Raw genomic sequence first — 12,750 nt, 5'->3', positions numbered from 1 at the left:
GTGAGTGCGCCCGAGGGAGAGGGTCGGGCGCTGGGCCGCCGAGAGGCAGCCCCCACCCCTGGGAGGCGGCCGGCGGCGCTGCCCTCCCGGGCTGCGGGCGTTCGGCGCGGCTCGGGGCGGAGGGGCAGGAACACGTTGGAACTTGTGAACCGGCCGCGAAGGCGCTGTGTGGAAGGGGAGGCGCCGCCGCAGCGGGTGTCTCTGGGAAAGGGCCGCGGCGGGGAGAAAGGTGCGCGGATGGAGGGGAGCGAGCGAGGGTGGAGACCTTTGCGCCTCCACCTCTGATCTTAGTCCCTCTTCCAAGGTGTTTGTTTTCCCTCCTCATAGGAAGTTCTGTTTGTGTTGCTAGAAAGGCTTCCTGACGTTTGCAGTGGCCGCTCCTTCAGAAGTTCTGTGGAGTCAGAAGTGCCCCCCACCCCAAGGAGGGCTGAGGTGGTCCCTTCAGCCCTTGCCCTTTCTACTTCTTCTGTTTTCCGCAGTACCTGCCAGGCCTCTCCTGGCTCAAGGTCATAGGCGAAGCGAGGGGGCTGCTATCTAGATGCCCACACACTTAGTTCTGCCCAGGGGAGGCCCAGGAAAAGTCAATAGCAGACTCTGCTAGCGGGATAATACCAGCCTGTGCGAGGCACTTACTCTCTTATTGGGGCCATAGGCTCTTGCCAGGTCAGCCTGGGCCCTGGGTTGTCTATGGGCTCAGACGGAGAAGCCCGGGATGGGACAGTGGAGGCTCCTGACTTGAGCCTGGCCCCAGAGTCAGGGTGGTGTATCTCTGCAGGCATCTGAAAACACCATGCCTCCAGGGGAGTGGAGACAGGAATTCACTTCTTGCGTATGAGGAGGCTCTGGGCCCAAGGAGGGTCACCTGTCACTGCTTTAGCTCGCCTGCCTTCATTGTCACCCAATTGCCTTCACTGCTCTTTATGGCCACTGTGCTGGGTGGGATCCACAGAAGATGTTTTAGCCTCAGCTCCTGCCCAGCAATTGAATTCAGTCCAGCACCCAGGTTGTCAGAGTGGGGACACAGGCCCTGGGACAGGAGTAGGACAAACAAGATGTTCCCTGTCCTTGGCCCAAGGATCTCAGACCAATGAGCTAACAGTGTTAACCATATGCCATCAAACCCTTTCCAAACCTTTGCTATAAACGATTAAGTACAGAAGGAGCGGAGAGGAGAGATGACCTCTGATTGCAGCTAGCATTTGAGCCGAGAGGAAAGGGCATCGAGATTTTGCAGAGCAAACAGCAGGAGCAAAGGCTAGGAGGGGCAGGGCAGTTTCGAGGCACAGTTTAGGAACTTCGCTGCCACGTATAACTCTGGGAGGCCCAAACAGCTCTCCTGGACTGTGTAACAAACATTTATTGATCTTTTCTTTCTAAAGTCCTCATGTCGTTGACTCTTTGAATCTTCAACTAGCCTGTGATTCCTGTTTGACAGATGAAGAGACTGAGTGAGGCACATGGAGGTTAAGTAATATGCCCAAGATCACATAGCTTTAAATGGCCGAGCCAGGATTTTAAGTGTACAATTCAGTAATTTTTAGTAGACTTAGAGTTGTGCTACCATCCCACAATTCGGTTTTAGAGTACTTCCATTACCCCAAAATTTTCCCTCATGAGGCAAAGCCAACATTTGAACCCAGGCAGTTGGACTCCAGAGACCACACTCTTAGCCAGCTTACTGAATTGACTTTGTGAAGGGTAATTCAAAGGTGAATTTGACTTGCGGGACCATCTGCCTGAGAACCCTCCCCAACTCCTCCCCCAAGGGAAAACCTCAGAAATGCCTTAGACCCTTGTCTATATTTTTGCCCGCTGGTGGGAATCAGTCTCTCTGAGAGAAATGGGGGCACGGTGCCCTGTCATCTCCAACCAGCTGCTGCCTTCACCAGCCTAGGCAGGGCTGGAACCCAGGGGGCAGGCCCTCCCATTCCCCAGGGCAGGGCTGGGCCCTCAGCTGACTCAGCCTTGTTGCTTCCTGCACATGGAGAGGTGGAAAACAATGTGCGCCCGGCAAGATGGCAGTGTTTCTGGGGTGTTCCCCTGGGTGCTGGTGGGTGTGGCAGAGGCCCTCCTTCCTGCTGAACAGAACAAGTACTTGGAGTTGGGGATAGGAGAGACCAGCGTTGGGGATTCTGTGATGTGATGGAGATGCCAGACCTGCCTTGGGGTCCTGCCTCTGTCAATAATGTGGGGATCAGCCATTCTCTGGGCCTCAATTTTTTCTTCTGTTAAATGGAGATGGTATCTAGTCTGCCTAAAGAACGACTGCTTGAGTTCTGTATATGGCAAATTTTGCCTCTGGCTCAAATCTGGCCCATGGCCTGTTTTTGTAAATAAAGTTTTATTAACACACAACCAGCCACACTCCTCATTTACATATTATTTTAGTCTGCTTTGCAGAATTAAGTAGCCGCAGCAGAGACTGTATGGCTCACAAAGCTGAGGATATTTACTAGCTGGCCTTTTATTATTATCAGGTCATTCTCAACCCTGAGCACTCCATGCCCTTGCCTGCTTCAGTTCCTCTTCTTAGCATTGCTATAGACTAGAGGAAACTGAGGCATGAAGAAGCCATCCTAAGGTATCAAAGAGATTGAGATTAGAGTTCCATCGGGTCCCAGAGTCTGTGACATTCTCTGCGATGCTAGCGGTATTCAGTACCTGGAGGACAGGCTGTGGAGGCAGGAAAAAAAATCAATGTAGGAGTGTGTAAAGGAAGTAAGGAGTAACCACTTACTCTGTGGCTACAGCCATGTAAAAATTTGCACAGGGTAGGCCAGGTGCAGCCAAAAAAATGCCAATAGTCATGTGAAAGTGATGATGGATAAATTTTTCTTTAAGTAATTTTTCTAACATTTATCCTGGTAATTCACTTCACTTGAGGGCTTCGGTTAATGCAATTGCAATCCTGATTAAGCCTCCTGCCTTCCCGAGCCCATGCTGAGAGTCTCAAAAGAAAAAGGCAGCACAATTGTCTTTTAAGCGCATGAGAAAGGAGAGGGGTGGATCTTTGGGAATCCCGAGATAAGGGATGGGCTGCAGCGGCCTGAAACCTGGCGCTCTAGACTCTTCCTTTGCCTCTTGGATTAATTAAGCCTGCTTTTTTATCTACCACCTCCCCACCCCACTCCACCCCAGCAATGGGATACCCTGTTGCTGGGGAACTCTCTTTCTTACCTCAAGTGTAAATCACCATCACAACCACTTAGGACGCTTATTCAAAATACAGATTTCAAGAGCCCCACCTCAGGAACCCAAAGTCAGAATCTCTAGGTTAGGGCTCTTGGGTGATTCTTTTGTACAGGAAGATTTGGGAATCCTGGGGTTTCCTTCCCCAGATGGGAGCTGGGCCATTTTCTTTCCCCTTGGGAATTCCTGCCGGTTCTAAATAAATGAGAAGGGACTGTGGCTAGTTCCTAATTAGGAGAAGAACCCCAGTGCTCCCAAGAATGGGTGCTGGTTCTGATATCCCTGCTCCTAGGATCCCCTGACCTTATGTCTCAGGACAGGTTAAAGGGTAGGAAGCCATGAACCCTCGGAGCTGAGCATAGATTTCCCGCCAGTGCTTGGCTGGCACCGGCCTGTGGGAAAGCTCACCTGTATGTTGAAGGGATATGAAGGAGACTGTCATTTACTCCTGTCCCCTGGAGGTGTGCTGTGGTTTGCTGGCAGTTAGTACACACATACACACCTTCTCTGCTGCCCCATTATATAAGCTCCTCTTGTTTCTATAGTTCAATTCAGAAAACCAGGCCCTCCCTTGACCACTGCATTCCCGCTAACAGGGTGCTCCTCTCCCAGACAATAAATGAATAACAACAACAATAATAATATCGTTCGTATCAGTTACTTATTGAACCAGGCACTATGCTAAAAACTACATATATTTTCTCCACTGAGGAAATAGACTCAGGTGGCTTAGTAGGTTAAAGGACTCCGTCATTTCATCTCAGGGCAGCTCACACATTTAAGTGCATCCAAACACCTAGTACCTTGTTAGGATAAGATTCTGATGTGGTGGGTTAGGGAATGGAGGGAGGCAGCACTTTCAGCTAGTTCCCAGGGGAAGTCCTTCCACAGGTCTGCGGACCCCACTTCGAGCAGTGCGTCCTAGCTAGGAAGCAGAGAGCCTGTTTGCTGTGCTCTTCCCCCTGCAGTCCCAGCCCCAAAGCTCCTCCCTCTCTGTTCCCCCCACTCATCTGCTCTGTGGCTCTGTGGCTCGGTGCCCCAGCCCAGCCCAACCTCAGCGTCCCCTCTGCCCTTGGACAAAGGCCTCTCTCTGGGGCTGAGGTCAGGCCTGCTAGGGCTTGCTGGGACAGACTGGCCTTTTCAGGTTCCTGTTAATTAGCAATGAAGGGCCTCACTAACACGCCACTGTGGGTTACATTCTCATGGCGCCACACACACACACACACACACACACACACTCACACTGCTTCCCTGAAAAGCTGGGGCTCCCCTAGTGGCCAAGGATTGCATGCCCCACCTCAGTGGGGTAGAGGTGAGGGGTCTATTTTGGGATTCTGGGTTACTCTGGGTCAAGGCAACAAAATCCCCCAGCTAAAGCCCCACCCCAGCTAAGCTTCTGGAATCCGATTAGACTGGTGACCAGTGCTCCTGGGGTCATTTGGGGGCTCCTGGCAATTTGGAATCTCACACCATCCCTCCAAGCTCTTTTATCCCTGCTAGTTTCTTTCTCTTCTCTGAATTTGGGATGCTTCCAAAATACGGGTAATTATCCCCATTTGACAGGTGGGGAAACAGCTTGAGAAAGTGCTCAAAGCCCTCAAGTATTACTTGGAGGAGCTGGGGTTCTGATTCCTGGGTTCATTAGGCCTCGCCAACTTTTGAGTCTCAGTCTGAAGAAACGGGAGACCAAGGGAAGGGGTGATGGGTCCCTGAATTATTTCCCTGCTGTGCTGACTATGACCAGAAAGAACTGGACTTAGACTTAAGTGCCTGGGTTTGAATCCTGGTGCCTTTGACTCACCAACTGTGGGACCTTAGGCAGGAGACTTAACCTCTCTGAGCCTCAATTTCCTCATCTGCAAAACAGGAATAATAACGATATCTCCCCACAGGTTTGTGAAGGTCACTTAGAATAGTACCTAGTTCATAATACAAGTTTAATAGATATTAGACATTTACATTTCTATTGTTAGTTTCCTCTTTAGTTTGGACCTAAGATTTGGGGAAAGAGCTAAATAACTGTCCCAGACCTCAGCTTCCATGGAGATCCAGAGGCAGCTTTGGGGCTAGGGGAGCAAAAGCAAACCTGAACCCTGTGAGGAAAGAAATGTCCGAGACCTTGTGGGAGGCTCCTTCTTTTGGAAAGAAGAGGAGAAAAAAGGGCTTGGAGTGAGGCAGCCAGCTGGCCATTTACCCCTTTACTTAACACAGGTACGCGCGTGCGCGCGCGCACACACACACACACACACACACACACAGCCCCAGACTGAGAGAACCAGGTCAGCCTGTTTGGGGAGAGGCAGAGAGCATGTGCCATGTGTCAGGCACTGTACTATTTGTGCCTGGAGCCCGCACTACAAGCCAGGGCGCTGCTTGGGCCTTGGCACCACCACAGCTCTATGACCTTGGGCGAGCCGCATCCACTGTGGGCTTCAGTGTCCTCATGCTCAAAGAAGGTAGCCTCAAGTGTTCAGACTAAGAGTTCTCCCTGACGAAAGAACAAAGGGCCACCCGCCTCCGGTGGCCTTTACCCATGCATACAGATGTTCACCCATAATTTGCCAGTGACACAACCTGATTTAAGCTCAAAGCCCAAACCCTTGGTGGAGCCAGGTAAGGTGGGGCAGAGAGAGTGTAATCATAATGATGATGATGATGATGATGATGATAAGTAGCCCTCCCAATTATTGAGCACAAATTATCTGCCCAGAGTTGTGCTAACCTATTGCGCACTTTATCTCATCCAGCCTCACCAGCCCACTCAGTAGGGACCCTTGCTCACATTTACAGAAATGAGGAAACAACCTCAGGGAGGTCTAGTAACATTCCCAAGATCCCACAATTGATAACTGATGGAGCAAGGACTGGAACCCAGGTTCAGCTGGGCCCTGCACCTGTGGCCCTGATCACAGGGTCCTGCCTCTCCTCCTAGCTGAGGAGCTGTGGGCTGCTTGAGGCCTATGGCCTGAGGCTGAGCCTTGGCTCTTTGGCTGTGGCCTCCTCAGAGCTCAGTCTCAGACACAATGTAAATACTCCTCAAGCCAATAGTAGGATCAGATTCTCCTGAGGGAGGCCTTGGAGGAGGGGCGCTGCTGTCCCCAGGTTAAAATCTGAGGTGAAGCTTTCCTGCTAAAACAGGTGCGGCACCTAGAATTATTTTCAAACCAAGTTTTTGGATATCAGGTGATATTTACGTGAAGTCAAGTCCTTGAGCAAGAGTAAAAGAAAGCAAAGCTGCCTTTGTTTCCTGTTAAGACATGAGGGAGAAATGTAACCAAATGTAAAGGAATCCTGTGCATGATCACGTCAGAAAGTTGGTTTCATTTGGGGGGAAATTGGGATTGTTTTAGTGATCAGGTTTAGGTAAATGAAGGTAGATCTGGATTTCCTCCTCTTTTATTACTGTGTTATTTTTAGATGAATTTGCCAAATAGAGGCTTGAGTTTGTATCTTGACAGGGCTGTGGTCCACCTGGGACTCAGGCTCTGCTGGGATTCTGCTACTTGGGTCTCCCAAGGCTTCCCCGCTGCTGGAATCGCTTCAGGGGTCTCTCGAAGGTGCCCGCCCCCTTTCCCTGGAAGCTTCTGGTTCATGGCAACTCTCCATTTTCCTGCTTTCTGAATTCCACCAGGAAGTTCCTCAGCTGCCTCTCTGGTCTGTGTGGCAAGCTCAAAGACTCTGAAATCCCCCAAAACTCTTCTGGTGGGAAAGGGGTCAAGTAAAAAGGCAGACACAGAAGGAGTTTCCAAGTTTCAGAATTGGCAAGACCCTAGGACAGGGCACTTTTCCAGTTGAGCGATACCATTGTATCCTCAGACAGCAAGCTGTCCAACCTCCTCTCTGTCAGCCCCCTCAGTACCTCACTATCTTTTCCTTCTTCAAGAGGTGTCCTGGCCCTTCTTTACCTCCCCAGTTGAGGGAGGGAGCTGCTTTTCAGGAAGGTCCGTTCTAGTGTCCCTGATACTGTGATCCCAATGCAGTTCATTTACTTCCATTGTTTTCTGTTTAGTGTTGGACCTTGACTTTGAGGCTCAGAAAGCCCTGGCCCTAACCTTGAACCCTGGAAGACCTAGCTTATGGTGGTGGCCTCACTTGCCTCACCTGCCGGTATGTCTTGACCAATTGGGAATTGAGCTCATGTATGAGGAGCCCAGGGAAAGTCTGTCAGGTGCTAGCCATATCTCTTCTCGTTCCTTCCTTCCTTCCTTCCTTCCTTCCTTCCTTCCTTCCTTCCTTCCTTCCTTCCTCTCTCTTTCTTTTTGACATAAAACAACTCATATTTTTTATCTTACAGTTCTGTATGTCAGAAATCTGATACTGGTCTCATTCTCATTGGGCTAAAATTAAAGTGTTAGCAAGAACTTGTTCCTTCCTGGAGGTCGAATCTGTTTTCTTGCCTTTTCCAGCTTTTAGAGGCTCCCTGCAGTCCTTAGCTTGTGGCACCTTGCCATCTTCAAAGACAGCAATGGCTAGTCAAGTCCTTCTCACCTTACACCGCTCCGATGCTTCTGTTATCCCTTTCCTTCCCTGACTCCCAGCCACATCTCCTAGAACTGGGAAATCAAAATGGACTTCCAAGAGGTATCCCAGTGGAGAGGGAGCTACCTGGGCCTTCCACCCCTGCCTCAGTCACAGCCCCTCCCCTTCAGTAGGTTTTCCAGAGAACAATTGTGTTCTTAGAAAGAATTTCCCTGCTGAAAACAACCACAAATCAACAGAGATGACAGTGTAGTCAGGGCTGAGTCATGGAGTCTGTGAGGAGTTTAGAGCACCTGCTCATGTGAAGGTCAGATCCACTGTGCCCTGACCTATGCACGGCCTTGGGCAAGCTGCTTCACACGCCGCACCCCGCCCCCCCCGCCCCCAGCCTTGCTCTGTGGCCACCAAGCCTCCCTTACTCTCTTTCTTTAGCACTCCTGCCCTTCGAACCCCCATCTTCCCTTCCATATCCTGTAAATGGCAGGATTAGAGTTCCCCCACTTGGGAGCAGTGTGTGCAGTGGTTCAGAAATAGCCCCGGAGCAGGGACCCCAGCTTCACCACCTACTTTGAGGCTTTAGGCAAGTTACTAGAACTTTCTGTGCCTAAGTTTCCTCATTTGTCAAACAGGGATGATGATCATGCCAATTGCATGGGCCCGTTTTGAGGATTAAATGAATTAATAATGTATATGATGCTTAAAACAGTGCCTGGCCCGTTAAAATTGTTCAGTAAGTTTTACCCATTATTATATTATTACTACTTTTATAGTGATATCTTGCCAGGTTGCTTGCTTCTAAAGCTCCTAGGTACACAATAAGTAGCCATTAATATGATAACTCAGCTGGAGAAAAGAGGCTCCCTGGACCCCAACACAGTGCAGAGATTAAGTAAAAAATTAGAGGGTCTGCCTAGAAGTATGCCTCTCACCCAGTCCCTGTTAGTCCCCACCCTACCCCCAGTGCTATTAAGGGCCCAGCAGCTAGCTATATCTGATCTGAGACCTTGGCTCCCACACAGCCTTATCTAAAGAATGTCTCAGGAGATCCTGGCGTCAACACGTAGACTCTCTCTTAGAAGCCAGAGAAAATCCGGTGGGTTTAAGGATAGCTGCCGGGTGTATCCAGTTATCTCTACTTTTGTTGTTTCTGGTTAGGCCAAATTTACATTCTTACAACTCCCCCGCTCCTGTCCCCCCTCCCCTGCCCCTCCCCTAGCTCTTGTCTCCAGCCTCTGGCTTGGAGCCTGGCAGTGGGACTGGGAATCCCTTCTGCCGAAGTGCAGGGGGCAGGGGGCAGGGCAGTGCTGAGAACTGGGACGTGTGGAGCACAAGGAGAACTCGCCATTTTGGCCCCTTTTGAGAGATTAGAATCTTAAATATACCGGCCGACTCTGCCTGGTAGGGCAGCAGACAAAGGGCTCTGTGTCCATTTCCTAGGGTGCTCACGGGAGTTTCCATGTCACATCCGAAGCCCAGATTCTCACAGAGGGCGGTGCCTGTAGGTATAGGAATTGGGGATGAATGTATTCTGGTCCCAGGACCTTCCTGACAAGCCCAGTCTCTTGATTAAATCGTTTGGCTTTCATGTACCTTTGTCCTAAAGTTCTGCTCCTTATGAAAAGTAATTACCATTCCTTTAACGTTTCAGTTAGTAAGATTGTGGTTAATTGGGATTTTGACCTTTCTTCTCTTTCCCTTCTGGCTGTAGAGAAGAGAAAAGTCCCTCATGGCCTGTTAAGTGGGTGTAAGCCCTCCTTGCTTGTGAGTGACATAGTAGGAGGTGACAGTATGAACCCAGGAGGGGTGCAAAATTCTTATCAGTGTCCATTAAGGGTCATGAGGAAGATTGGTTGAGAGTGTGAATGCTCACACCCTCCCTACTACTGTAGAAACAGCTTGTAGCACAGGCCCAGTCACTGAAGGAAGAGAAAGGTCCTTCATATCATCTTCCTTCAGGGAAAGGGACCATGTCTGTTGGGCGCTTACCGTGTGCTGGCCACACTTACTCCTCACAACGGTCCCATATCACAATAGCACCATCGTCACTCCTGTTGCACGCACGGGAAGACTGAGGCCTGGAGAAGTTAAATTGTATAGCCAGTCAATGGCAGAGCTGGGTTTGTCCTGGTCACAGGGACCTTACTGTCCCACTCTTTCTGTTCTGCCCTCAATGGCACATCAAATAGAGCCATGCATGTAACTGTTGGTGACTGAGGGCTAAGGAAATCTCTAGTTGAAGGAGTCCAGAAGGTGGGTGTGGGGCCACTGGGGGCAGCAGGTGGCCTCATCTACTCTGCTTGTTTCAAATTAGAAATTCAAACACTTGAGAGAAAAGCCAGCTTGTTTTCCTCCCTCTTTCCAAGATAAGCTTTAGCTAGGGCCCTGGCCAAGCTCTCAGGACCCTGAAGGAGTGAGGGTTTAGGACCTATAGGGTGTGGATCAGGAGAGAGATGCCTGCTGGGGGCTGAAAGCCCCAGGAATGCTGCAGGAGATCCCAAGAAACTGCCCCCTGGGGTCCATCACAATTCTGCTTCAGTCGGGGCCCCATTAGCACACACCCCAGTCAAACAAGCCAGCCACAGGGCCTGGCTTTCCTCACTAGGAACTGCAGGACAGATTGAACTCAGCGGCCAACATGGCTTTGATCTCCAGCTCACAGCCTCTCCTCTCTTGTCTCCTCTAGATGGGATCTATTATGGAGACAATCGGTTTGACACGGTGAGCGAGTCAGGGACAGCCACGCTGAAAGCTCGGCCACGAGTTCGACCCCTACTGACCTTCCTTCCTCTGGTGAGTACAGTTCTGCTCTGCGGTCTGAGGGTCTGCTCTGGACGGGCTCCCTCGGCTGCCACGGAGGAGGTGGCCCCACCTGTCCTGCCCTAGTGGACATCAGTCTCACCCTCTGTCCATTCCTTTGCTTCCTGATGCCAACCCAGGGCAGCTACTGGAAGGAGGCATGACTGAGGCTCATGGCAGGAAGGCTGAGATTAGGAATGTCAGCTCCTCCAGGTCAAAACTCAAGGAGAGGCTATGGGGAACTTGTGTGCAGAGGCAACACAGAGGTGGGTACCTCCAGCTAAGCAGGATTCGTATTCCACAATCATCAATGGCTGCCTGCTCCGCGCCAGACCCTACATTAGATGCTGGGATGCAGAGATGACTGAGCTAGCATTGCTGCTCTCAAGGCAGGACACGAATGAAAAAACAGACCGATAGAATGTAGGCCAGAGCAGAGGAAGTTGATCCAGCCACAGTGGGTGGTCAAGGAAGGCTTCCTGGAAGAAGTGACACCTGCGCTGCCTCGAAGGACGAAGAGCTGTGACCCCTGGGAGAAGGTCGTTTGGGACAAATTTGTTTGTGGGTCTGAAACTGCGGGAAACCAAAAACTCCATTCTGGAGCCTGTGGTTGGGCTTTTGTTCTTTGACAAGGAGAAGGACTTAAAACAACTCCTCTGTGATAGGTTCTATTTATCATGATGAAAGTTCCTGGGTTTTCTGGAACAGTCTAGACCAGTGCAGTCCAATAGAAATGTAACGTGAGCCTCATGTAATTTTAAATTTTTTAGCAGCTACATTCAAAGTAAAAAGAAATGGGTAAAATTAGTTTTAATAGTATATTTTACTTAAAGCAATATAGTCAAAAAATTAAATTTCAACATTTAATCAATGTAATGAAATGTTTTACATTCTTTTTTTCGTGCTAAAGTCTTTAAAATCTGTTGTACTATGCTCATAGCAGACATACCCCACTTCTGACTAGTGGCATTTCAAGTGCTCAACAGCCACTTGTGGCCAGAGCTACTGTATCGGACAGCCCAGATCTGGAGCCTAAACAGTCAGTCCTGTAAATTCTATATTCACTCTTGTCTGTCAGGTGGGTCCTGGTTGGGACAGCACTATCACTGGGGCCCATGAGGGTTTGTACTGCCTATACCGATGAGGCACCTAATCCTGATCTATGTTCTCAAGGGCCCGTTAGACCTCAGGCACCCCTGACCTTGATCCCGGGCAACTGCAAGTTTCACCCGGCATGGCCTGGCATGGCCACCTTCCTCTCTCCATTACCAATTTTTTTCTGGTTTGTCTAACCTCACCAAGATTCTGTATGGGAGAGACCGAGTCTTACATTCTCCTTGTTGCATCCCCAAGGCCTCTGTGTGGAAGGCTGAGCACACAGACCTCCGGAAGTACAACTTTAAATAATGTATTTTCTGCTTATGAATACAATTCATAGGGGAGCATTTGAGATTTTGCTCCCTGGTTATGATGTTAATTAGGCTCATATAAATTCATAAAAACATTTTAAAAATCACATACATCATAGACAAAACACAAAAAGTGAAACACCAACAACAAAAGGTATAAAGCAAATGAGTCAGCCCCTCCCTTTGTTTCCAGAGGCGCATAAAACTGTTACAGGGGTTGTTGCACCCATAAATGCAGATGAAATAATTTTGAGATTTTCTGGAAATAATTTTGAGATTTTCTGGAAATAGCCAGGTGAATTAGATTCTCTCCCCTCACATCCCCTCAGCACGCATACTTGGAATCACAGTGGTGTGGGCCCAGGGCTAACATGCCCAAACCCCTTTTGGTGCTTTAAATATTGAAATAAATGGCTGTTGCCCCTTGAGTGGCTCCTGCTGTCCTGGCTCCTCCCCTAGATCTGAACCAGCAACTAAAGGTTTATTGTAGCACAGCTGAGTTTATTCTGATTAGCCGGTATCCTGTACGCTCCACTCACCCACTTGGGGTACCTTTGGTGACAAGGGCAAGTCCCAGCCTTTCTGCTCTCCTCGACTCTGGTTTGGGTCCTGTGTTTAGGATCTGGTCTGGGCCAACCAAGACCTGGCTCAGGGGCCGTGCAGACCCCAGGCAGGCTCCACAGCAGATTATTGGCAGGGAGGGCAGGCGCACTGGAGTGGGCTTGGCCGGCTGGTCAGGCCTGGAGTTCTGAGGCTGTTTTTGGGAAGCAGTCCTTCCAGGCAAGCCGTAGAGCCAGCCCCAAGAAATGGGATCCTCTCCCACACTCACACCTCCCTCGCTGGTGAGGGCCAGAAAATGAACACATGGAGAACTGAC

General features: G+C 49.9%; 1 protein-coding gene across 1 annotated transcript in view; it reads left to right on the top strand.

The window, feature by feature from the left end:
- Positions 1–12,750, top strand: part of CUNH6orf132 (chromosome unknown C6orf132 homolog) — a 31,223-nt gene that overhangs the window by 160 nt on the left and 18,313 nt on the right. Inside the window, exon 2 of the mRNA XM_016128663.2 lies at positions 10,352–10,458. Within this exon, the coding sequence (XP_015984149.2) occupies positions 10,352–10,458 (107 nt within the window). The remainder of the gene's footprint in view (positions 1–10,351; positions 10,459–12,750) is intronic.

This window comes from Rousettus aegyptiacus, unplaced genomic scaffold (assembly GCF_014176215.1).
Source record: "Rousettus aegyptiacus isolate mRouAeg1 unplaced genomic scaffold, mRouAeg1.p scaffold_m13_p_1, whole genome shotgun sequence".
Classification (NCBI taxonomy): domain Eukaryota; kingdom Metazoa; phylum Chordata; class Mammalia; order Chiroptera; family Pteropodidae; genus Rousettus; species Rousettus aegyptiacus.
The sequence above is the reverse complement of the archived record's forward strand: the minus strand, read 5'-3'. Positions and strand labels throughout refer to the sequence as shown.